This window comes from Leopardus geoffroyi, chromosome A1, assembly GCF_018350155.1.
Source record: "Leopardus geoffroyi isolate Oge1 chromosome A1, O.geoffroyi_Oge1_pat1.0, whole genome shotgun sequence".
NCBI classification, from domain to species: domain Eukaryota; kingdom Metazoa; phylum Chordata; class Mammalia; order Carnivora; family Felidae; genus Leopardus; species Leopardus geoffroyi.
Genome location: NC_059326.1, coordinates 142839261 through 142866043, shown reverse-complemented (window position 1 = coordinate 142866043; position 26783 = coordinate 142839261). Strand labels below are relative to the sequence as shown.

Below are 26783 nucleotides of genomic sequence, written 5' to 3'. Positions count from 1 at the left end.
TATTTTTAATTTTTTGAGGAGCTTTTGTACTATTTTCCATAGTGGCTGCATCAATGTACCTGATTACCAAAAGTGCAGGAGGGTTCCCTTTTCTCTGCATCCTTACCAACACTTGTTATTTCTTGTTCTCTTCATACTAGCCAGTCTGACAGATGTAAAGTGATATCTGACATTATCTCTTTAAAAGCTTTTCTTTAAAAACTTCTATGTAGTTAACAGAGATATTATACTTGTAGAGTGTGCACATATGTTAAATAACTAAGAATATCAAGAACATTTGCATGGTGCTTTACTGTTTTTAAAGTTAATTCTTGAAATAGCCCATGAGGTAGCTAGAACTTCCAATCTCCCTTTACAGATGAGGAAGTAAACTTGTAGAAGTTTGATAGTGTGTTAAGAATCACACAGCTAGAGGGACTCCTGGATGGCTCAGTTGGTTAAGGTCTGACTTTGGCTCTGGTCATGATCTCATGATTCGGGAGTTCGAGCCCCACATTGCTGAGCCTGCTTGGGATTCTCTCTCTCCTCTCTCTCTGCCCTGCCCCACTCTTTCATTCTCTCTCTCTCTCTCTCTTTCTCCCTCTCAAAATAAATAACCTTAAAAAAAAAAAAAAAGAAATACACAGCTAGAAAGTATTTAAATTGGGTCTGTGCCTCTCCTGTATCCATTAGTCCTCTCAGACCTATAAAATTATATCCTATTTGCTTAATCTGAATAAGGTTGATGATTTTTATAAGATCCTGATGTGATTATGACTATATTAAATACAATAAATGGTTACCATTTGAGAACACCAGCATACCACCTTATATACGGACTGTTTATTCAACAAGCATATTTTGAGTCCTTACCATGCAAGTCATGGGATATGCTTGAAACTTCCCCTCTTAAGTCTATGTGCATGTAGCCTTTCAGATCAACTCTAGCCTCATGTCCTGAGATCAAGAGAAGGGAGGGTTTATTTGCAATAACGATTTCCACAGTGATCTGAAGACTTGTAGAAACAGAAAAAATATAGTTTGACTACAGGCCCGAGAAGTAGCTGTAGCCAGGGTTTGCAATGGAGATAAAGGATGGTTGCCTTCACCATCAACCGTAAGTCCTTTCCACAGGTCTGGCTTGGGCTGCAAGGTATAATCAGGAAGCTCTGCTCTAAGGCAGATCTTATCCTGGACAGTTTGTAGTAAAGGAATGTTTGTGTAAAGAAGAAAGGAGAGAAGGCAAGGTCTGCCCAGAATAGTTCTGCATTTGCTCTGAAATAAGAGAACTGAACTCAAATTGCAGAAGAATGCGAGGGCCATTCATTTCTCTAACTTCCTCTCTTCCAACAGTCTTGAACAGGAAAGCAAATACCATACTTCAAAAAACTTGTTCATATAGGGGCACCTGGGTGGCTCAGTCGGTTAAGCGTCAGACTTTAGCTCAGGTCGTGTTCTCGTAGTCTGTGGGTTTGAGCCCCGAGTCGGGCTCTGTGCTGACAGCTTGGAGTCTGGAGCCCGCTTCTGATTCTGTGTCTCCTGCTCTCTCTGCCCCTCCTCTGCTCATGCTCTGCCTCTCTCACTCTCAAAAATGAATAAATGTTAAAAAATGAAAATAAAAACAAAACTTGTTCATATAATTGACTGCTTTTGTCCCCTAACATCCTCCTCCACCAGTCACCACTGTCTGTCTTGGAGGAGAAAAAGTGCATAGAGTACCCTGTGGTTACGATGTGAAGGAAGGGTAGAAGCTGTGTACTCCAAAATAGTTTAGAGCCCACTCAGTGTAGCAAGCTAGCCTCCTCACTTGACTTTTTTGCTTGACTTTTCTCCCGTTTGATTCTGGGTTCAGGAGACCCAATGGCAAATTACTTCAGATTAGCAAGCATCCTTTTTTAAAGGAGCCAACATTGGGGCACCTGGGTGGCTCAGTCAGTTGGACTCTTGATTTCGGCGCAGGTCATGATCTCTCAGTGGGTGAGTTCAAGTCCCCATATTGGGCTCTGTGCTGACAGTGTGTAGCCCCTGGGGATTCTCTCTCTCTCTACCTCTCTTTCTGCACCTCTCTTGCTTGCACGTGCACGCTCTCTCTCTTTCTCTGTTTCAAAATAAATAAATAAACTTAAAAAAATAAATAAAGGAGCCAACCTTTTGGGAACTAGGGAGCCTTATTGCTCTTAGACACAATATACTGATACCATTCTGAGCACTTTATATTAATTCATTTAATTGTCTCACAGTCCGATGAGGTGGCTACTACTTTTATCCCTATTTGATAACAAGGAAGACAAGGCTGTTTATTTATTTTTGAGAGAGAGAGAGAGAGAGGACAGAGCCGGAGCGGGGGAGGGGCAGAGAGAGAGGGAGACACAGAATCCAAAGCAGGCTCCAGGCTCTGAGCTGTCAGCACAGAGCCCGACATAGGACTCGAACCCACGAACTGTGAGATCATGACCTGAACTGAAGTCGGATGCTTAACCGACTCAGCCACCCAGGCGCCCCTTTAACTTCTTTCAATAATGTTTTGTAGTTTTCAGCTTACAAGTGTTGGACTTGTTTGGTTATATTTATTCCTAAGTTTTTATTCATTTTGATATCATTATAAATAGAGTTGTTTTCTTAATTTCATTTTCAACTGTTCATTTCTAGTGTTTGGAATGCAACTGATGTTTGGTCTGTAGCCTGCAACCTTGCTGAACTTAACTAGTTCTGAAAGCGTGCTTGTGTGGTATTTAGGATTTTTATATACACGATGCTGTCATTTGCAAATAGAAATAGTTTTGCTTTTTCCTTTCCAATCTGAATGCTTTTCATTTCATTTTCTTGCCTAATTGCCCCGACTAGAAACTCCAGTACAATGTTGACTAGAAGTGGCAAGAGTGGACATCCTTTTCTTATTTGCGATCTGAGAGGAAAGCTTTCAGTCTATCACCATTTAGTTTGATGCATTCGTTCATTCTTTCATCCAACAAATATCTGTTGAGCAGCTATTTATGCCAGGCATTGTGCTATACTCTGGGGATCTCCTGGTGCTTATAGTCTGTTGGAGGTGAGATGAGGAGTGACCAAGCACGGGATGAAATAAACATATAAACAAATGAATAAGCGAGGTGAATTTATTTTATTTCTTTATTTTTAAAGTTTACTTTGAGACAGGGAGTGCGAGCAGGGGAGGGGCAGAGAGTGAGGGAGAGGGAAAAAATCCCAAGCAGGCTCCACACTGTCAGTGCAGAGTCCAATGCAGGGCTTGAATCACGAACCGGGAGATCATGACCTGAGCAGAGATCAGGAGTCAGGCGCTTAACTGACTGAGCCATCCAGGTGCCCCACTGGGTGACTTGAAATGGCCTGGTAATAAATGTAGAGAAGAAAATAAAGTCGGTCAAGTGTAAGTTGCTCAGGAAATTATCTCCACGCAGGTGTTGGGGACAGAGGCCAGAATGGAGAGGAATGAACCATTCAAAGATCCTGGGAAAGAGAATTTAACACAGTGGGAGGGACAGCCAGTTAAGGCTCAAGGCTGCAGTGAGTTCTTTTTAAGAAGGGGACGAGGCCTTTGTGATCGGAACTCAGTGTAGGTGGGTATGAAAAGCGGGTAGGAGCTCACAGAGGGAGGCAGGGTCTCCCTGTGCTAATGCTGCCTGCTCAGGATAAAATATTAAATTTAAACTTACTCAGGTTTTCATAATGATGTTACATTGAAGGCTACTGTATATTAAAGCATATTTCTTTTTGTTTTAATTAAAAAATGTTTGTTTATTTTTGAGAGAGAGAGCACTCCAGAGTCAGGGGGCAGGCAGAGAGATAGGGGGACAGAGGATCCGAAGGGGATTCTGCACTGACAACAGTGAGCCTGACACGGGGCTCGAACTCATGAACCATGAAATCATGACCTGAGCTGAAGTCGGATGCTCAACTGACTGAGCCACTCAGGCACCCCTATTAAAGCATATTTCTAATCTAACAGTGTTATAAGTAAATATATATATATTTTTTTAATTTTTTTTCAACGTTTATTTATTTTTGGGACAGAGAGAGACAGAGCATGAACGGGGGAGGGGCAGAGAGAGAGGGAGACACAGAATCGGAAACAGGCTCCAGGCTCTGAGCCATCAGCCCAGAGCCTGACGCGGGGCTCGAACTCACGGGCCGCGAGATCGTGACCTGGCTGAAGTCGGACGCTTAACCGACTGCGCCACCCAGGCGCCCCTAAGTAAATATATTTTAAGGAGCCACAATAAAGTGCTATGTGGCATTCTTTGTATACATGTTAGTCCAGTTAGAATTAAATTTTTTATCCTACTCCACCTTTTTAAAGTAAGCTTATTTTTCATACAGAGAAAGACAGATACCATATGTTTTCACTCTTATGTGGATCCTGAGAAATTTAACAGAAACCCATGGAGGAGGGGATGGAAAAAAAAAAAAAGGAGGTTAGAGTGGGAGAGAGCCAAAGCATAAGAGACTCTTAAAAACTGAGAACAAACTGAGGGTTGATGGGGGGTGGGAGGAAGGGGAGGGTGGGTGATGGGTACTGAGGAGGGCACCTTTTGGGATGAGCACTGGGTGTTGTATGGAAACCAATTTGACAATAAACTTCATATATTGAAAAAAAAAATAAAGCTTATTTTAAAAATTTTCTTTGGGAAATATATTCCAGGTTTCAAATATAAGACATTTAAATAGAGCTATGTGTGAAAAAAAAACCAAAAAACAAAAAAAAACTTTCTGTCTTGACTCTCAGCCTTCCTTCCTGTAGGGAGCCCCTATTTGTTATTTATTATTTATTAGTTTCTTAGTATCCTTCAGAGGCACATTGTGCATATAATGAAATAGATTTTATATTCATTATCCCCTTGGTTGAAATCTCAAGACTGAAATATTAATTTAAAAATCCTAGGGCGCCTGGATGGCTCAGTTGGTTAAGTGTCCAACTTCGGCTCAGGTCATGATCTCACAGGTCATGGGCTTGAACTGTCAGCACAGAGCCTGGAGCCTGCTTTGGATTCTGTGTCTCCTTCTCTCTCTGCCCCTACCCTCCTCAAAAATAAACATTAAAAATTTTTTAAAATATATTTAAAAATCCTTTAGAGGGTGGGAGGATAGGACATATTGTTTAAGGGTACAAACTTGCAACAAGTAGTAAATAAGACCTAGAAATCTAATTGTACAGTATCGTCAACCTAGTCAACAATACTGTATTAAAATCATCAAATTTGCAGGGCGCCTCGGTGGCTCAGTCGGTAAGCGTCTGACTTCAGCTCAGGTCATGATCTCACAGTTCTTGAGGTCAAGCCCCGCATCGGGCTCTGTGCTGACAGCTCAGAGCCTGGAGCCTGCTTCGGATTCTGTGTCTCCCTCTCTCTCTGCTCCTACCCCACTCACACTCTGTCTCTCTCTCAAAATAAATAGTTAATAAAAATTAAAAAAATAATAATAAAAAAATAAAAATAAATAAAATCATCAAATTTGCTAAGAGACTAGAACTTCAGGATTCCAACCACTAAAAAGAACATGGTCGACGTGTTAATTATTGCTACAATGGCAATGATATCACAGTGTTTAAATGCAGCACACCTTAAAATTACAGTGTTATATGTCAGATATATTTCAATACAAATACGTAATCAAGGTATTTGTAAAAGTGACCAGATAAATAAAAATGCATCAGCTTTTCTAATAGAATTTGTATAGTGCTTTTTAGTTCAAAAGAAGACTTGAAAATGCTGAGTTTCTGGGGCGCCTGGGTGGCTCAGTTGGTTGGGTGTCCGACTTCAGCTCAGGTCATGATCTCACAGTCCATGAGTTCGAGTCCCCTGTCTGGCTCTGTGCTGACAGCTGGGAGTCTGGATGGAGCCTGCTTCGGATCTGTGTCTTCCTCTCTCTCTCTGCCCCCCACCCCCACTCGCACTCTGTCTCTCTCTCTCAGAAATAAATAAAAATTAAAAAAAAAATAAAAAAAGAAAATGCTGAATTTCTTTATTCTTACACATTGACTCTATTCAATATGAAATATTCGTTTTACCTTTGCACTCTTAGTACACATTTTAAGTGTGGTGGTTTGTTCTCTGTTGTGACTTCTCGGTAGGATTGTTCTGCTTGGTCCTGGCCTAGAGAAGCACTCAGTGTTGAATGTGAATGTGAAATGAACGAATGTGCTAAGAACTTAAACACCTGAGCATTTCCTGTGAGAGTTCACGATCTTCCCTGCTTATGGTATGGTTGGTCTGCCATTGCTAGTGCCCCCGCTTCCTTTTTAAGAATCTAAAAAGATTAAAGGGTAACCAAAGTCGTAGGCCTTAGTAGGAGCACTTCCTTCTAGGAAAAAATAAATAAACAAGAAAAGTAACTTTGGTCCTCAATTGGGAACATACTTACCTTGGGAACTGAGGGGGCCACTCCATTAAAACTCTGTAACCTTGGCAGAGAATAGAAGCAATGAAAGATGACTTCAAGGTTTTACTCTTAAGGGACCCAAGTCACATTTTTCTTAATCATGCTGATAAACGGACAGGACATCTCAGGGCTTTTCACTCACCCCTGAAGCAGAGCCTTGGACAGGAAATGTAGGACGGAGGCTGTGCAGGAGCATTGTGGGTGATTGTTGACTTTTGCTTTGAGTTTGCTTTAAGTTGCTGAGACCCATGGCTGCAGGTAGAATAGGGCACTGCATACTGGCATGGGAAGAGGAAGGGGTTCTGCCTAAGGATGCCCTCTCCTCCTTGCCTCTTTTCCTGCCTACCCATTCTTTATCATCTTGCCTACCCAGCATCCTGCCTACCCATTCTTTATCATCCCCCCACCTGCTTGCCCCTCAGTGGACTCTTGTCCCTGTTTGCCTCTCCCTGGGCTCTAAGACTAGAAGTAGGGCAAAGAGCAGTGACGAGCTAGAAGTAGGTGGAGTGATTGGGGAAGGAAGGAGGTCACAAATTGGGAGGGTTAACAGGACCCTCTGGAAATGGCCTCCAAGGAGCGAGAGGCAAAAGGAGCATACAGTACGGGGGCCATAGGTGCCTCTGAAGAGAAAGCACTTATGAGCCTGTATTCTTGTGCTTCCTTAGGGGGAGAAACATAGGATGCTTTAGCTCCATAGTGACAGATAAGATGGCCCCCTACTAAAGCACATCATGGCTATAATGCAGGGAGCCACGGATGACCTGATCTCATGGATCTTTTGTTTCTGCTAAAGCCAGGTGTCTCTCCTAAGCCTAGCCAGAGCCAAGAGGCGTTTTCCCAGAAGGGTAGAGGCACCTGGAGGCCATATTCTGGACGTATGAAGATGTTTTAAAGAAACAGTTCCGTATTTTACATGTTTTACTTCCCACGTAATTGGAAATGAGGCAATAAGGAAATAAGTTTGGGGCTCAGTGGAGTATGACCCATTGACTTACGGGATGTTTTTGCTGATTGATTTTTGAGGTTTGTTATTTCAAGAATCACCTTAAGTGTAAGTTGTTACTGTCTGGTAACTCTCTTTGTTTTTGTTTCTTTACTCTTATCATTTTGCTAAAAATTTCTTTTCCTCCATATTTTCCTACCTTCTCATTGTGAGCTTTTGGTTGGCTTTATAATTTAAACAGAGGAAGGCACTGAAACAGTTTTTGCCTTGTTTATTTTTACAAACAACATCCCTTTGTGGGTTTAGTCAGAGATTTACACTCTTTGCTAATCACCACCAAAATGAATAGACCCTTAAAACTGTCAGTGACACCAGCCAGTTCTGCAGCCCGAGTTCTGGAGGACCAGGCCAGATGGCAAAGTCAGGCCCCTAACACACATAATGTGTGTTCTGTAGCTCTTGGCTTCAACAGCATGGGCAGCTGACTGCATTTTAGAAAGCTTAAGGGGTGAGGGAGCCGATTCTCCAGGATCCATTTGTTCTGTGGGGCAGCTCCAGGAATAAACCCTAAGGCGGCATGAGTGGTACTTGACCGTGGTTAAAACCTGTGGTGTACTGACTCAGACACAGGCTGGAAATTCTGAACTCCTGGCTGGCCACCAGCATGTTCTGTGATTGTGTTCCTGTCAGGAAGCGTCCCTCTTAGCTCTCTGGTGCAAAAAGGGGAGGGTGGAGTTGCTCGTTTTTCTGAATTTTCAAGTACTGTAGCAGTACTTGAAATTCTGTAGCAGAATTTTCAAGTACTGTGTACAAATACTTGGGTACAGTGAGAGTATGAGTTCATCTTGCACAGGTCAGATAGGACAGAATCTTCCTTCCATTCAACAGGATGTTATTCCAACGCTAATTACGTTAGGGGAGAAACAGCGTTCATTGCCATACTGGTAGCAGTGGTTCACATAGCCTCTGGGAGAGTTTATTATCAGTTTGGTGGAAATATTGTACTCCGAGCTTCCAGATCAGAGATAATAGAGTTCCTGGACCTCTTAAAGGGGGGATAAGTGAGAGGTTCTGATGTGGGAGCCGCCCTCCTCCCTCCCCCTTTAAGTTCATGACATTCCACTGATAGTTCCTTCCATGTCTACACAGGACAGAATAACTCACTGGATCAAATACATTTTTATATGCAACAAAATACACACACAAGGATTTTCATCACTTACCTCATGGAAGGAATCTAGAGACAAGCCAGGTCCTTTACTGATTATATAGACCCTTTGCTTTTGTGCAGGGAATCCTTGATGGTCCAGTAAAATCTTAGGAGAAGCTGTTTTTGGAGAGAGGATTTGGTTTAATGAAGAACGGATAGCCACACATGGTAGGTATAGAGTAACTTCTTTGGATTCTCGTGTATTATCCGTATAACCCTCTCCATCTGTAATGCTCTCTGAACACTGAAGATGGGTGCTAGGATGGAATTGTTTTACGTACTGTTGTGTTTACCAGGGGACACTTCTTTTTGTCTTGATTCCTATTGGTGCCCTGTTATCAGCCTGCCCCGTGATGCATGGTGTGGATCTGTAGTCCTGTGCTCTGTTGGAACCAGCTCCGCATTGGCCTGTTTACTGCTTCTCTACACATTACAGCTTCCTTACTTCCAATAGTGTTTGAACAGACTAAAAACATGTTTTTGGCTGTCATCCAGAGTTTGGCTTCCACTTCCCCAGTAATGCCATAAAAATGCTCTGTCAAATAAATTCTCGGGAATTGAAGAGAACAAATTCTCTGCTCCATATGATTGTAGATAATAGAAACAGGCTTCAGCTGACCACCTGGCTTGATGCCCATGGTCTAGGAAAACCGAATCACACAGCATTCCTTGGCAGTGCTTTATAGCTATCAGAGTTAATTCTCTGCATGCGATGGATGAGCTTTCCACTTAAAGAAATCTGCACATAGCATTTATCTCCAATGAGTCTTTTGAATCCCATAAAATAATTACCTTTACTTTTCCTGCACCAGTGCCAATTCGTGTATATTATAAAATTTTTGAACCTAGGGTTTATTTTCTGTCGAATAAATTTCAAGTGTTAACCATGGACGGTCTTTCTATGATTTGGGGTGTGTGTGTGTGTGTGTGTGTTTTGAGAGCAGTGTTTCTTGTTCCTTGCCTGGATATTGTAACATCCTTATTATTCAGGATCCCAGCTGGAAGGAGCTGGCATATCCAAATTAGGATATTTAGGGAAGTTTACTTACAAGGGAACTGTTTTCAAGAGTGTGAATTGGGGGAAGGGGACCCCAAGTAAAAGTGTATAACCCAGTGGAGCTGTTACTAGCCCTGGACCGGAGGGGAAGGAAGGAAAGAACCTAGAGACAGAAAGTGTCATGTAGAGAAGGCTGCCTTCAGGATGGCCTGCACAGAACTGGCCTGGTCTGGCAGTAAAGAACCACCTATCTCTTCTCTCCCTGTAATTTCGTGTCAGGGCTCCCCCTTGGCTGAACCCACTTAGAAGCCAGAAGGTGCAGAGTTCTTTGATTTGGTTCCCATAGGTCAGCTTCCCCAGGGCAGAGAGCAGGACAGAAGGCAGAATGTGGATTCAGAAAGCAAGTGGAAGGCATCTGGCACATATCCCAGTGGAGGTGTCCAGTGATTTCTAGGAAAGGCATAGAAATCTTAATAGAAAACTTAAACTCACTTTTATTTTTAAATAGTTTTAGCGATGTGTGGTTGACATACAATAAACCACATATTTAAAGTATAGAATTTGATTAAGTTTTGATATGTATCTACTTATCACCACAATCAAGAGAGTGAATGTATCCATCACCTTAAAAAGCAATCCGTTTTAATTTCACCTTAAAGATATCTTATATGATTCTTTTAAAAGGTTATGGAAAGAGGGGCACCTGGGTGGCTTAGTCGGTTAAGGGTCTGACTTTGGCTCGGGTCACGATCTCACGGTCCGTGAGTTCGAGCCCCGCATTGGGTTCTATGCTGACAGCTCAGAGCCTGGAGCCTGCTTCGGATTCTGTGTCTCTCTCTTGCTCCCTGCCCCTCCCCTGCTCATGCTCTGTCTCCCTCTCAAAAACAGATAAAAATATTTTTAAAAAAGGGTATGGAAAGATAGCAGGAAATGAAGCAATGGCAGGTGCAACTCAAAAAACATCAGTTCTGGAAAGAGACCCAAAAATGAAATCAAAACAGTATCAAAGCTTGCGAGAAAGCTTTTTTCAATAGTAGCTTATAATAAATGAGAAAAAAAAGATTGTGAGTGTGAATTTTTTTTTGGCTTCTACTTTGTATCCGTTTATTGCCATGTATTTAAAATAAGATAAAAATAATATGAGATAAAAATCTTTCTGGTCTGTGTAGTCAGTATTTGAATCTGAGAAAATCAGTGATTAATCAGTATTCAGTAGTGCCAATAAAACTGCGGATGTGAAGTTTCAGTGTACATTTTATCTGTTATTCACATGACCACAACATGCTTCTGGGGGCATGTTCTCTATTATGCCACCCCATCTCTCAAGAAAGCGAATTGAAATGTAGTGGAGAAGGCATGAAATGTTATTGATAACAGGGTCACCTGCGTGCTCAGTCGGTTAAGCATCTGACTTCGGCTCAGGTCATGATCTCACGGTTCAGCAGTTCGAGCCCCACATCGGACTCTGTGCTGACAGCTCAGAGCCTGGAGCCTGCTTCAGATTCTGTGTCTCCTTCTCTCTGCTCCTCACCCATTTGTGCTCTTTCTCTCTCTGTCTCTCAAAAGTAAATAAAAGTTAAAAAAAAATTTTTAAAAGAAATGTTATTGATAACAAAGCTTACAGTTATTACTGTGGCAGTTGAATGCTTAATATGCCCTTGGTGGTAGAGCTGAGATGGGATTTAATTCCCTGAGCTTTATGCATTCTGCTCTAAATTATAAAAGCCAGTGAATCGTTTGCAAACACATTTTTGCCATTTATTAATAGTTGCTTGCTACCCACCTGACAGCTGATGGAGCCCAGAGAGTTATGGCTCAGGTTGAGAACTGGCACTCTCAACCTTCTGTGTCCCCAGAGACCCATTTATGCTAGGGAAATCAGGAGTGGCTCGCCTTTTCTAGGGAAAGCTTGTGTCCAGTGCAGAGTTGAATGGGAGACCCCAGCCCCATTTCATATAAAGGAAAGTACCTCCCTGGCTAAGCTAGGAGCAGGAGAAGGGGTGTGAGGTTTGGTGGAAGGGAGGAGCTGGGCAGGGCAGAGCCCCCAGGGACTCCAGTCATGCCCCAGCAGGGGGCGCAGTGGCACTTATCAGCATAGGAACTGTGACGGGTCACAATGCTTCCATGCTGGCCTCCGGATTCTTCTAGCAAGTTCAGGGCTCAGGGTCTTTGCACTTTTTATCTCTTATGCCTAGATGATTCTTGCCTCAGCTTTTTCCAAGGCTCTGTCACTCTCTCCCTTGATTTAGATTACTGCTCAAATGTCTCCTTTTGAAGTTTCTTTTGCCACCCTCTCTAAAGAATCATCTCTGTCACCAGTGACCACTATTGGACATTATACATCACTTTTCAACCTTTTTGGTCTTAGGACCTCTGCATCTGCTTAAAAATTATTATGGAACCTAAAGAGCTTATGTTAGGTGGCTTACACCTTTCAAAATTCACCATATCAGAAATTAAAATGGAAGTTTAAAAATATTTTTGTTCACTGAAAAACAGCAATAATAATTCCATTATGTGTTAACATAAATAACTTGTGTAAAGTACCTATATTATCCCAAACAAGATAATTGCAAGAAGAGTGATATTGTTATATATTTTTGTATGTGTCTTTTATTAATAGAAGATAGCTTATTACAATCTGTCATTGTTTTGGTAAAAGTTTATGAAGAAGATCTAGCCTTACAAAGGTGGTTGGAAAAGGAAGGGTGATTTTAATAGCCTTCTCATGTAATTGTGGATATTCTGTTTTAATCTCACACCAAAACTCAATACGCGATCATTTCTTAACAGCTGATTATTGTGTGGTCCTTGTACCCTGGGCGTAATAGTGTGAGCTGCTCTTAACTTACAGGTCAGACGGCTGCTTTCTTTTTCCCTTTCTTTTTTAATTTTTTAAAATGTTTATTCATGTTTGAGAGAAAGGGAGAGATAAAGTGTGAGCAGGGGAGGGTCAGAGAGTGAGCAAGATACAGAATCTGAAGCAGGCTCCAGACTGCAAGCTGTCAGCACAGAGCCTGATGTGGGGCTCAAACTCATGAACTATGAGATCATGACCTGAGCCAAAGTTGGATGCTTAACCAACTGAGCCACCCAGGTGCCCTGGCTACTTTCTTTTTTTTCTTAAGAAAAGGTTGGTCACTGACATTTGAAATTATCGTTTCCATAAAAGTAGAGTAAGACATGCAAGTCATTATTTTCATTATATTTTCAAATAACCCTTAAAAAAAAATCACCTAATCTCGAAAAATTATAGAAGCTCCTTCTAAACCAATCACCAATTTCTCATGTGCCCAAAAATTGGAACACTTTTTCCTTGGTAGGTTCACACTTCATATTATGGTTACTTTTTTTGAGGTAGGAAGTGAAATGTTAGGTTAATGACTTCTAACATAATTCCTTGATAAATATTTATTGAAATATCTAATGTTTGTTATAGTGCTTTTATTCATTTTTTTCAATCCTGTTTATATGTTCACTACCTTATTTGAATAAGTGAGTAAAGAACCATGCAGAGGGGCGCCTGGGTGGCGCAGTCAGTTAAGCGTCCGACTTCAGCCAGGTCACGATCTCGCAGTCCGTGAGTTCGAGCCCCGCGTCGGGCTCTGGGCTGATGGCTCAGAGCCTGGAGCCTGTTTCCGATTCTGTGTCTCCCTCTCTCTCTGCCCCTCCCCTGTTCATGCTCTGTCTCTCTCTGTCCCAAAAATAAATAAACGTTGAAAAAAAAATTAAAAAAAAAAAAAAAAAGAACCATGCAGAAATATCCTTGAGCTGGTACAGGAATTGAGTTAAACATTCAGGTCTACAGATATGTGCAGTACGTTAGGCATCCACTTTATCTACTTGTTCAGAATGTTTCAACATCATCAATCTAAAATTTCGTGTTTATCTCTTTAAGATCCACACAGGTTTACAACACCAAATAATCTGGCCCTGTCAGCCCAGCTGCGTCCCTCTGGATGAAAAACTCCTGCCCCAGCTTCTAAAAGAAGCAGGCTACACTACCCATATGGTCGGAAAATGGCACCTGGGAATGTACCGGAAAGAATGTCTTCCAACCCGCCGAGGATTTGATACTTACTTTGGTAATGGAAATGCACATGTTTCTTTTACAACCTAGACTAGCTGCAGCCATCTCATAAAACACACCCAAGTGTAATCACATAGCTGGAAACTTGAACACAGAATGAATCATTTAGCATTGCCGTGGGGCAACTTTCTAATGCCACCTCCAGAAACCTGGCTCTCTGCTCAGCTCGTGGTGGGCAGCAGTCCACAGGGAGGCACTTACCTTTGCCAGAGTATTAAATGCCATGTTGGGGCCTTGAAAGAGTTTGCTACGTCCACATCTGAGACCACTGTACTCTAGAAAACCTTATTACCAAAAGGGGATACACTTGCTTTTTAAAAAAATTCCAGGGGTGCCTGGGTGCCTCAGTTAAGCATCCAACTTCGGCTCTGCTCATGATCTCATGGTTTGTGAGTTCGAGACCCACATCAGGCTCAGTGCTGACAGCTCAGAGCCTGGAGCCTGCTTTGGATTATGTGTCTCCCTCTCTTTCTGCCCATCTCCCACTCACGCTCTGTTTCGCTCTCTCAAAAATAAATAAGCATTAAAAATAATTAAAAATAAAACCATTCCAGGTAAAACCCAACACACGAATATTTCCTTCACGAAGTTTCACACTATCTTTTTCTCTCCATGGGCTGTCCCAAAGATTTTTTTTTTCTGGAGACTGTGGGGGAGACTCCATTGGCATCCTTCTCCCCTTCTGTGAGGTCTGTTTTTGAAATCACTAGATTGGGGAAAACCAATCAAAAAAATAAATAACAAATGGCAATAGGAAGGTTAATAAGAAATCAGAAGTATTTTATGGACTGGATAGCTGTATAAAAATGTGAAACCCAAAGTTAGTTTTAAAACTCACCCTCTTTTAACCTGTTACAAGCTGTGTCTTAATTAACAGCCTATTAATCTTACCAGTGGCTATGTGTCTTTCTGACGAGTTCTTTTCATCTCGTGCTGTCTGGTGGTTTAGCTATGTACTTCTCTCATTTGTCTCTTCGTTTATTTACAATCTATCACATCCAAAAAGGAACACACTGAACATAAAAAGTTTAAAAATAAATTAGAATAGGGGTGCTTGGGTGCCTCAGTAAGTTGAGTATCTGACTCTTGATTTCGGCTCAGGTCATGATCTCACTGTCTTGGGATCGAGCCCCGTGTCAGGCTCCATGCTGAGTGTGAACTTGCTTGGGATTCTCCTTCTCTCCTTCTGCCCCTCTCCCCTGCTCATGTTCTCTCTCTCTCTCTCTTTCTAAAATAAGTTTAAAAATAAAATAAAATAAAATAAAATAAAATAAAATAAAATAAAATAAAATAAAAATGAGGGTGAGTAGAAAAAGATGGAATTGCAGCATGTCACCAACTCACAAAAAACCTTCCTGGCTGTAGGTGAACTTCACATTGAACTCTGCAACTTTAGATTTCTTATGTCTAAAAAAAAAAAAAAAAAGGATATGGTTGTAAGAGTCGCATTATTTATAAGATAAATGGAAGCCAGATGTTCAGGAAGAGTAAAGCATTTTCTGGCTCTTAGACCTGAGAAATTTCTCCTTTGGGAAAAGGTGAGGTGGACAACATCGTCAAAAACAGCATTTTAGTAATATAGTGGTGGTTTTCTTGTACGTGTTTCTTGAAACATTCCTTTTTATTCAAGATAGGGCAAGAGTGCCAACCGTGCATTTCGGTGATTATATAGAGCCCAAACAATGCAGTCGAAGCACACAGCTCTGTTGTGCCATGTTGGATCTGGGGTTAAAGTTGAGATGCAGGGATATCAGGCATGAGGCCATATGCGCCTTGCTCCCATACAAGTTCTCTAGACATTGCTAATTAATCATGGCATTCTTTCTTGATGAAGCTGGATATATCCTCAGCATCCTGAAATAACGGTTAAAGTCAGACTTGGGTGTCGGACCTCTGTCATTTTCGAAATTCTAGAGGAAGAAACAGCCTGTATATCCTTTGACAATTTTTACTCAGGCCTTTGCTGAAAGATGGGTTAATACCTATACTCTGGCAAGAGAAAGGACTACAGGTTTTTAAATTTTTTTTACTAAAAGCCAAGTCATGTATTTAAAAATTCAATTGTACAGAAGAAAATCATATCCTTTTATGAGAATTGAGAAGCCTGAGGATTCAGATGAACAAATAGCCCACATTCATATGGATTTGTAGATACTAGGGTTTAATGACTATACAGTTGTTATCACTGTTATGACTTTGATGTTAAGTTAAAAAACTAGTCAGATAATTGTGGGCCTCGTTGCACAACTCTGAATACCTTAAAAACCATTGAATTGTAAACTTTAAATGCGTGACTTAGATGGTATATGAATCATATCTCAATAAAACTGTTAAATAAAAAAGTCAGAGGGTTAGTTGTTCAAAATATATTTTCTGGGGCACCTGGGTGGCTACGTCAGTTAAGTGTCGGACTCTCGATTTTGGCTCAGGTCATGATTTTGTAGTTTGTAGGTTTGAGCCCCATATTGGGCTCTGCGCTGACAGCGTGGAGCCTGCTTGGGATTCTCTGTCTCCTTCTCTCTCTGCCCCTCCCTGCTCACATTCTCTCTTCTCTCTCAAAAATAAATAAATATAAAAAAAAGTATTTTCTGATTTTTCCCAAAAAAGCATAGGTTGCCATCTTCTTTAGGCTCAGCATGTAAGTTCAAATCTGTGAATCACTGTTGTGATAAAAGCTGTTTATGATTGTCACATGGTTGTTGGGTATCAGTCTGGCCAAGTATGTAAATAAATAGTTCTATTCCTGGAAACATCCTATTTGTAATATCTTTTTAATATTTATAGTTCATATATCTTTTAATCAAATATATGCTATGCTTATATTCTCCTAATAGAAAACATTTAACGTTTACACAGAAATAACCTGAAGTGATTTCCTCAAGCTCTAATACCCAGGAGTTATTAAAAATCTCAGCTAGAACCCCAGTTTCCTGACCTCTCTAATCATCCATATAAGGGCTAAAATTTCTTTTGTGGATACATTTCTTTCTCTACTATATATTAATTAACAAACACATTGGATTTCCCTTTCTCTTACATACATCAGGAGAAAAGATTACTATTTAAAAGGTGTTCTTAACACCGAAGGTATTCATTGTATTCAGGACTTTGAATTTATTGAATCATGGAAAAGGAGGAAATTAATTAAAAATGAATTCATTTTTTAATGTAAACTGTGTAAGGCTTTTGATTGTGATGATAGAGAATGTTCAGGACTGGGGAAAGGTCTAGACCAATTTTATCAACCTCATTTTAAGGTTAATAAGCATTGTTTGTTAGGAGATGGCTCAGAGCTTATTTCTTTTTAATGGTTGTATTGAAGTGTATTTCACACACCATATAATTCACCCAACTAAAACGTGTGCAATTTATTGATTTTTAATAAATTCACAGGTGGTGCCACTGTCGTCCGATCCAATTGCAGAATATTTTCATCACCCCAAACAGAAACCCCATCCCTATTAGCAGTCACTCCCCATTTTCCCCCACCAGCCCTAGGCAACTGCCGACACACTTTTTGCATCTATAGATTTGCCTATTCTGGACATTTCATATAAATGGAATCATACAATATGCATGATTTTAATATTTTAGGAAAATAGAGAACATTTTCAGAAACAGCGATGCGTTGAGAAAACCCATTTCTTTTCATGTTTAAATCCAAATTGTGAGATAGGCAGTTGATACCATTCAAGTTTGGGGCAAAACTGAGATCGCCATAGGTAGAAAAATCTACTTTCTTGCACCACATTAATTTGATCTTTTGGCTCTGTTAAATTATGTCTAGAGCTTCTGTTTGGAAAGGTTTGTATCATTCACCAGTGGGTGTCAGCATCTGACTAAAGATGATTCTGCCTAGAGCTGCTTCTATAAATAACCTTGAAGCCAGTCTCCCAAGGTCAATATCGACATTATTTGAATCCTGTGTTCATTTATGTGATCACCTCAGAGTAAAATTTGTAAGAAATCACATTAACCGTATGCTATTTTTGCCGTTAGATAGCTTTAAAAGATTAAGATTTTGTCACCTTTACTGAATTTGAGAGTTACATGACAGAGCCTTATGTTCTGAAGACTTGCCTGAAGAATGGTTTTGATTTTTTTTTTTAATAACATTTTAATGCCTCCTGCTAACACATATAGAGATGTTAAGAAGTGGTGCTCTGATTAGCCTTGTCATTTGATTAGCCTTGTCATGGGTAATCAATTGCACTAGGCAATTAAAGGCTGAAACATTAGTTTGTTTAACAAGTTTTATGCGATGCTGACTACTTTCATCTCCCATTCTTGTTGTAGGATATCTCTTAGGTAGTGAAGATTACTATTCCCATGAGCGCTGTGCATTAATTGACAGTCTGAATGTCACACGATGTGCTCTTGATTTTCGAGATGGGGAACAGGTTGCAACAGGATATAAAAATATGTATTCGACAAACATATTTACTGAAAGAGCTACAGCCCTCATAACTAGCCATCCACCCGAGAAGGTAAGTCTTGCTTCTTTGTTAATATCAAAATTGTGTTTAAGGTAGCATCTCTTCAGGTGAATATAGAAAAAGGCTGCTTGTTTAGGAAAAAAATCCATTCTAGGGATTTTTCAAATTTTGTAGTATATTGGAATCAGCCCGGGAAAGCTTGATAAAAATAGAAATTCCTAGAGCCCATCTCTAAGAGACTCATTCTTTGGGTCTGGGGAAAATCTGTACATCAGCATTTTAAAGAAACTCATCAAGGGTAATTCTGATGCCAAATGGGTCCCCAGATCACGCTTTGAGGAATACTGTGTCTACAGTGTTTTAGTAGAAATATAGTTTTATTATTTTGGTGTATTTTGTGCATGTGCTATAAGCAATTAGTACATTGACTTTTTTTAAGTGATAGGCTTGTGTACAAAGATGAGGCTATATTATGGCAAATTTCCTGTTATGAGATCAACAAGCTTTAGGTTCAGGGCAAGTCCTCTTAACTTTGTATTTTAGGTATTCTAGATATTTTGCATTCCTATGTTAATTTTAGAATGAGCTGGTCAATTTCTACCAAAAAGTTCCTGCTCGGATTTGGATTTCATTGAATCTGTAGACCAACTTCACGAGAATGTGTATCTTAACAACATTAAATCTTTCATTCCCTAAACATGGTATACTGATGAGCCTGGTTTTTACATTTAATACACTGAATTCACTGTGTATGTCACATAATAGAATCTTTTGATTTATTTAAAGGTAAAAATAGAAGAGAGTCAGAATTGCCTTAAAAACAATTTTTGTTGTTGTTGTTGTTAATCTAGGGTTAGCTTCAGAAGCTAAATTGTCTGAATATACCTTTAAAAAATTTTTTTTTAATGTTTATTTATTTTTGAGACAGAGACAGAGCATGAATGGGGGAGGGGCAGAGAGAGAGGGAGACACAGAATCGGAAGCAGGCTCCAGGCTCTGAGCCATCAGCCCAGAGCCTGACGCGGGGCTCGAACTCACGAACCGTGAGATCATGACCTGAGCCGAAGTCGGACGCTCAACCGACTGAGCCACCCAGGCGACCCCGAATATACCTTTAAAATTGGGTCACATATTCGTGTTGTCAGATACTGGGCCCAAAATGTGGCTTCATTAAGAACTGCATTAGGACACTGATGAAATTAGTCCTTCAATAAGACCCTGACATAGCAAATTCCAGAATGTGCAGGATTATCTGGTGCTTCCAATTTTCTGCAGTTTTCCTCTTTGGCAACTGAATGTCCTCAGGGTAGATCACAATTTGGATTTCAGTTTATATACCTGTTCAGATGTGGTACCTGGCCACTGACTCCCTTTTTGACATAGTTTCTTCTTGGCTATACCTTTACCTATTCTAAGTGTTGGGGGTCTTACCTGGTATCTCTCTCCTCAGTTTTGCCCTGCTTGGGCTTTTTATCACTCTTACATGCTGACCAGCTTGGAGTGGCTGTGCTAGCTATGGAACATGTAGGATCAGAACATTTGCTCCAATATGTGGACATATGTGAGTCCTAAATCTAGATCTGAACCAATATTCAGAGATGTGGAAAGATAATGCTAGGTAATTGGCTTAGGTTCTCAGTTTTCCTCTGTATGCTTGGTGTTTTATTTTTTTTATTTATTTATTAAAAAAAATTTTTTTTAACGTTTATTTATTATTGAGAGACAGAGACAGAGTATGAGCATGGAAAGGACAGAGGGGGAGGAGGAGACACAGAATCTGAAGCAGGCTCCAGGCTCCGAGCTGCCAGCACAGAGCCCGACTCGGGGCTCAAACTCGCAGACCGCGAGATCATTACCTGAGCCGAGGTCTGACGCTTAACCGACTGAGCCACACAGGCGCCCCTGCTTGGTGTTTTATAGATAGTGCTAAAAACCCAAACAATAAGATAAAGTCTTAAGGGAATTATGGTTCTTACCTTGCCCTTTGAGGTAGGCACTGTTTTACAGATATAAGCAAACAAGTTAACTTGTTCAAGGTCACAGAGCTACTGAGAGTCAGAATCAGAATTGAAACCCGCACTGACTCCAGAGCTAAATGCATTCAACAATCTTCCCTAGTTCACAGCTAATATCCAAGATCAAAGAATATTAACTCAACTGTGTGATTCAGCTTGGTGATTCCAGTCTTGACAGTATATTGGGCTCATCTGGAAAGGTTGTAATAAACCCCAGTAACAAATATTGTGATTTATTGGCGGGGGGGGGGGGGGGGTGTACCACTGGTATTTAATTACCCCTCTGCTCCCACCTCCCACCAGTGATTCTGATGTGCAGTCACAATAATTGATTCCCTTCAAACACAGAGGGGTAAGCTCAAGCCAGCTGCCTTTTACAGGCTTACAATATAAGACTGCCTTAATCATGCAACCACTATAATATGCCTACAGCAAAAATTAGTTCCCATTAGGCAACAATAGAGTATTCTCTCACAGTGCCCCTAACATTAAGCGGATAAGAGGAAGCAGCTGGGTGAAATAGTTCCTTGTGGGTGGCCTGCCTTATCTTGGTGTGGTGTGGAAAGCACAGGAACCAAGGGAAATGAGGCCCGAAGAGCTCACAAGCTATCCAAACTTGTGTTATTAATGTAGTGCTGCTCAGAGGTAGCATTACGGAAATTACCAGATGAGAGAATGCTCATTTCCCTACAGTGTCTGAAATATTCTGAAGCAGTGTCCAGCATTCCCAACATCCTCAAGATAAAGTTTCAAGCATGGACATAAATGAATGAAATAGTCAATACTGAGTGACAGTCCCAGAATGTTTGTTCGAGACAGCTAATGTAGATGTTTACATTTTCAATTCTCAGTAAAATGATGAATCACATAGTTCCAGGAGCTGCGCTTTTCATCATTTTATCCCAATGGCGAATCTAATTCTGTGCCAGTTTCTTAGGTGTTATATATAGACTGCAACATAGGCCACTTGTCCTAAGGTGGAAATCATTAAAGAAATACACATGAAGTATCCACAAGCCATCTTAAAAATGTGCCTATTTTAAAGAGCACTTGAGGGGAAAAGAGCATATGGAGCTGCTTTGTCACAGAAACACAGTTGGTGCTGGTTTCAGGGAGAGACTGCTAATAACCACTGCACATGTGTTGGGAAGGAATGTCTTTTTTTCTACAGGGTCATTCTTTTAGTACTAACACTACAGTGTAAAAGTAACATGTCTATAAACTATCTTTCAGTTAAAAATAGCCCCCCTCAACACTTTGCAGAATAAAAATAAAAGTTTTCTCATAAATCTAACCTACTAGAAGCTTCTTAAAGCAAATGTGAATTTCTAGTGGTAGACACTTTTCCATGACACCAGTTGGACAGAAGTGTCTTAATTTGAAAGTCAACAATAGAATAACAATTGAAAAAATTTTTTTAACCTTTATTTATTTTTGAGAGAGAGAGAAACAGAACCTGAGAACGGGAGGGCGGAGAGAGAGACACACACACAGGATTGGGAGCAGGCTCCAGGCTCTGAGCTGTCAGAACAGAGCCCGATGTGGGGCTTGAACTCACGAGCTGTAAGATCATGACCTGAGCCAAAGTCTGATGCTCAACTGACTGAACCACCCAGGAGCCCCAATAGAATAACAATTTACAAGTGCATCATATTTTTTAAAATCTGTACTTTAGATTAGGAAAATTGACTAAAGAAATGAAAGTGAGGCTTTCTTCTTCACTGAAATCAGGTTTCTTAGCATGGTGAGGATATTTGGAGTATGTATCTTAGGAGTCGTATGGCATAATAAGAAAGGGAAAAGAACCCTCAACATCTTATCAACGTTCTAATAACTTTAGGTAATAATGTCATACTTTTATGTAATACTTAAACATTTGGTCATGATTCACATCTAGGATTTCGTTTTATATTCTTAAGAAGCCTGAAAGGGTTATAGTTAGGGTTGGTGTAAAGGTGACAGCTGTAACTGGCTTGGTCGGAGCAGAGATCAGGACCCAAGAAAGAGCAAGGGAGAGATCAAAACTCAGCTCCAGGACTACAGTGCTTTGAATCATGTCTTTAAGGTCAGAATGGGCCCGTGGGTCTCCAAAGGCCCAGGCATGATGAGAACTCAAGTCCGTAGACAGCACAGTAAAACTGAGGCCATCCCCAGGATGGCGACTGCTTGCTTTAGGCTATCAGTGAGCTTAGCCCGCATAGGCAGGTGTGGGGAAATTGACTATGTCTGTTCACTGCCAGGGGTTTTCGAACAAGCGGCTGCAGGCAGGGTCCTGATTGTGATTGGACAACCCTAGAGCCCTAGTTAATTATCTTTTCCACTAGGCTATTGTGTAGTACAAAGAAGAGTACTCTATGAATTTTTTTTTTTTTTCATTTAAAAATAGTATTGAAATGTTACACACCTAGCCTTTTGGGGGAATGAGTTGTTTCATGGATAAAGTTCACCTTGTGAGCACTGAAACTTTTTTTTTTTTGAATGTTTACAACATTGGCTGGAACTACTCTCAATTGTGTTGCATCTGGCCTCACCTTATTAAAGGAGTGGCCCTCTACACCATTTTGCCTCCTCCTGGTGAACCAGAGACATGTTGATGTGTGTGTATGTCTGCCCATACACTGTATGGCCCTAGATTACTGCTGGTGAAATGGGAAAAAAAAAAAGAGAACTTACTTTGTTCGAGGAACACTTTTATCTATACTTGTAAGTGATTAGGATGTGTTGGGCAGGTAGTGCGAGGTCTTTGCCTGGCCTGTGACAGTCACAGGCCTCATCCTCAGAGGAGGTTTTTTACTCCCTCTTCTTAGCTTATGCTCCTTCTGTTTGAACTAACAGAAGCCTGACCACTGGAAAAATGGGGGAATTGCTGCCGTTTTATAACTTTGAGCCCTCAACGGTGATGGTCATATCTTTAGCCCCCTAAGGAATAATTGTGGGAAAGATTTTCAGGTAATGTTTTGCTGTGAGTAGAATGTGAGTAGAATGATTTCCATACTGAATATTTATAAGACTAATGATGGTCCAAGAATCATTACTTCCGCCCCCTGATGTGTTCTTAAGAACTCTTCCCTATGCCCTCCCTGGCTGTCACTTCTAGAGGTCACTTGCTGGCTGGGGATAACCTGCCCCCTGTCCTTTTTCCTTCCCAATGTGGATGGGTTGCCATGTTGCTGGTAATGACCTGATTGAGAGCATGGTCTCCTTGAGCAGTGAGCCCCTTCTCTCGTTTCTCCAGCCCTGCCCAGAGAATCTAGACCAGGGTCACAAACTCTGGTGTTTACAGGGGCCAGGCTGCTAACCTGAATAAGTGAAGCCACTCAGAACAGTGGGAAGGCTGTAGAAATTGGAGAGCACTTGGGAGTAGGGCCTCTATTTCATGCTCCAGCCATTTGTTACCAGATGGAGCGTGGGCATGGAGTTGTTGGAGTTCTGATTTTTCAAGGAAATTTTTTTAAAAACCACAGAGTTTTATGTGATATTTCCTGATTTTAAAAACTTTATGTGGGCTGCAAATTGTTGTAGTCTTCCAATTTTAATCCTGTTCTCATCCAGACCATGGCTGATGGCTGGGGTTGGTCTGATCTAGTGCTAAAGGCCCAGACAGCTTTTCCAACAGCAGATCCTCATACCACACTGTGAGGTCATCGATGTCCCTGCACATCTGTTCCCCTCCAGACGTCTCAGCCCAGGCTCCTTCCTCACTACCTGGGCAGGGCATGTCCCGGGGTTCCCTTCACTGTGGTCTGGGAGAACTCAGAAGTTTCGGTGTATGTGTGGCTGGAGTAGAAAATGTGCGTATTGAGGGGGAGCGGAGGCAGAGCTCAAACAGTGTCAAAGATTTGAGCGTTGGCCTTTGGAGTTGCAATTTGGAATGTTTTTCCATAGAAGTAATGTACAAATGAAGCATAGGTTGTACATTATCATAGGCATCCTTTCACTACCTCACTTCCTTCGTTAAATAGGTCTTAATGTGATGATTTCAGCATTTAACAGCTGTTTAAAAACATTTTGACTTCGGGGAAAAGGTGTTTCTAAGTTCCAAGGATCTGAACTAAAAAATTTGGGTGTCTTTTTGAGTTCCATATGTGTATATTTCTTAGGCTATCCAGTAAGTTGTATAATATAGAATTTTTAAAAATTTATCAACAGTAATGAAGAATGAAATATGAGCCCCCCTCCCAGTCTGCTTTGTAACTTTTCCCCATTCATTTATGAAATTGAAATGCCTCAAATACTTTAACAGAATTGTATTATTATTCTTGGGTTGAACAGTTGTTGTCTCTTTGAGTGTTTTCAACTCATCAAGGAATTCTGTAGGAGCACAAAGAAGAGAGTGCTTTCAGAAAGGTTTATTAAAAAAGGAGAGGCTGACCTAGAATACCGCTAATGTCAAATGCTATAAATTGGTTTAAAAGGTAAACTAGAATGAGTGTATCACACTCCTTAGTTTCCAGGAATTAAATTGGCCGTATGTTTGGTCTTAGATCAAAGACTAGCCAGGAATGGTGTTCACTTGTTTTCTCCTAGGAAAAATCCTGAACTCTCTCTTAAAAGGTGGGAACTTGTTTACTGGCTAAAGCAAAAAGCTAACGCATCTATTGATACATCTCTGCACCATAATAGTGGAGATTCCAATAGGAAATTGCTCTGCAATTAATATGAACGTGGACAAATCATATAACCTTTCTGAGCCTCAGTTAACGTATCTGTGAAATGGGTGTAACATAGGCTGGATTTGAGTATTACATGAGACAGAATATGTAAATCAGTATCATAATGTCTAGCACATAGACAACATTTCATATATAGTTGTTATTATTGGTATTATTATTATTTGTTTAGATCAGAGTCTTCTAGGTCATTTTAGAACTCAAGCTTTTGTTTTGAATTTTTTTGTCTTGTGTCTTTTGTTGCATTTTTAACATCTTTATTGATGTTAATATTTCACATACCATAAAATTTACCCAATTAAAGTATACATTTCAATAGTAAATTCACAGAGATGTGCAAACATCATGACAATCTGAAGTTAAAACATTTTCATCATTCCAAAAAGAAACTTCATACCTATTAGCAATCACTCCCCATTCCTCTCCCCCCCACCCCCACTCCCTACAGCTCCTGGCATCTTTTGAGTATCTTTTCAGGTGCTTATTGGCCATTTGCATGTCTTCTTTGAAGAAATGTCCATTCATTTTTTGCCCATCTTCTAATAGGTTAATTGCCTTTTATTATTGAGTTGTAAGAGTTTTCTGTATATTCGGGGTACAAGTCCTTTATCAGATGTATGATTTACAAACATTTTCAAGCCATTCTGTGGGTTGTCTTAATATTACTTTTATTGACTGATAAATCTGGACTTCTGTCTCTGTTTAATGTTTCCATGCCCTCTCAACTGATTTGCACAAACTTTCTTTCCAGCCTCTGTTTCTCTACCTTGCTCTTCAGTCTGTCCACGAACCCCTTCAGGTCCCTGAGGAGTACCTGAAACCCTACGACTTTATCCAAGATAAGAATAGGCATTACTATGCAGGAATGGTGTCTCTTATGGATGAAGCAGTGGGAAATGTCACGGCAGCCTTAAAAAGCCACGGGCTCTGGAACAACACGGTGTTCATCTTCTCCACAGGTAAGTCTGTCAATAGGAAAATCATCTCTTGGCAAAGCCGAGGACATGGTGTTCGATAAATGGAATGAAGACAAATTGGAGCATTTAGCAGTACCTTATTAAAATAAATGTTAACTGCAAGAACGGAGACATGATAATAATGGGTAGAAAAATGGGTCTAAGGAAAGAATTATGGGTCTTCCCCCTCTTCCTTCAGATGTCAAAATATTCTGGGAGAATGCTTGAAAGCACGCTCTCACCACCTGAGTAAGTATGAGCGGACATCACTCATATGCAGGGCAGCTGGGTACTGGATTCCTGGAGTGGCTTGTTCTCAGGCGGTCTCTCCAGCCTGGGCATCCTCTGTGAATAGAACTTCTGACAAGAGCAGTTCTGTATCAGTGTAGAGACAGATTGTGACATTAAGAAGACAGATTAGAAATGGAGCCATTTAAATCTAGGCTAGAGTCTCCAAGTATGGATTTTGTTTTTTTTTGTATTAAGATTGTTTTCTGACAATAAAATTCATACATGTTGATTACAGAAAAAAAAGAAGGTTTTTGAAAATAGTTTTCATTATGGCAATGCCTTTCTGATTCCTCATTTGTTATGTATGTGATGTTTCCTTCCTCTCGTTAGACATGGTTTTCTAAAATTTCCCTACAATGTGCTATAGTAATAGATCTTGGTTTGTCCATCATGCTGAGTACTCAGAGAGCACTTTGTATCTGAAAATGAAGATGCTTTTTTTATGGGAAGTTTTCTTGTATTATTTATTTCAGAATTTTTTGGCCCTTCAGCCTACCTTTCTCCTATTCTTTCTTTATAAAACTCCTGTTATTTCGATATTGGATCAATACTCTAATTTTCTTAGTTTTTTTTTTTTTTTTCTCTGCTATTTTCTTTATTTTTCTTCTACTATTTGGGAAATTTCCTTATTATTTTGTAATCTTTTCTATTAAATGTGTTGCAACCACCACATTTTTTTTTTTAATTTTTTTTTTCAACGTTTTTTTATTTATTTTTGGGACAGAGAGAGACAGAGCATGAACGGGGGAGGGGCAGAGAGAGAGGGAGACACAGAATCGGAAACAGGCTCCAGGCTCTGA

General features: G+C 40.4%; 1 protein-coding gene across 2 annotated transcripts in view; it reads left to right on the top strand.

The window, feature by feature from the left end:
• The window catches only part of ARSB (arylsulfatase B), a 169639-nt gene that overhangs the window by 2397 nt on the left and 140459 nt on the right, over positions 1–26783 (top strand). For both annotated transcript variants that reach the window (XM_045496480.1, XM_045496489.1), the window contains exons 2-4: positions 13424–13610; positions 17912–18102; positions 25488–25695. In XM_045496480.1, the coding sequence (XP_045352436.1) occupies positions 13424–13610; positions 17912–18102; positions 25488–25695 (586 nt within the window). The remainder of the gene's footprint in view (positions 1–13423; positions 13611–17911; positions 18103–25487; positions 25696–26783) is intronic.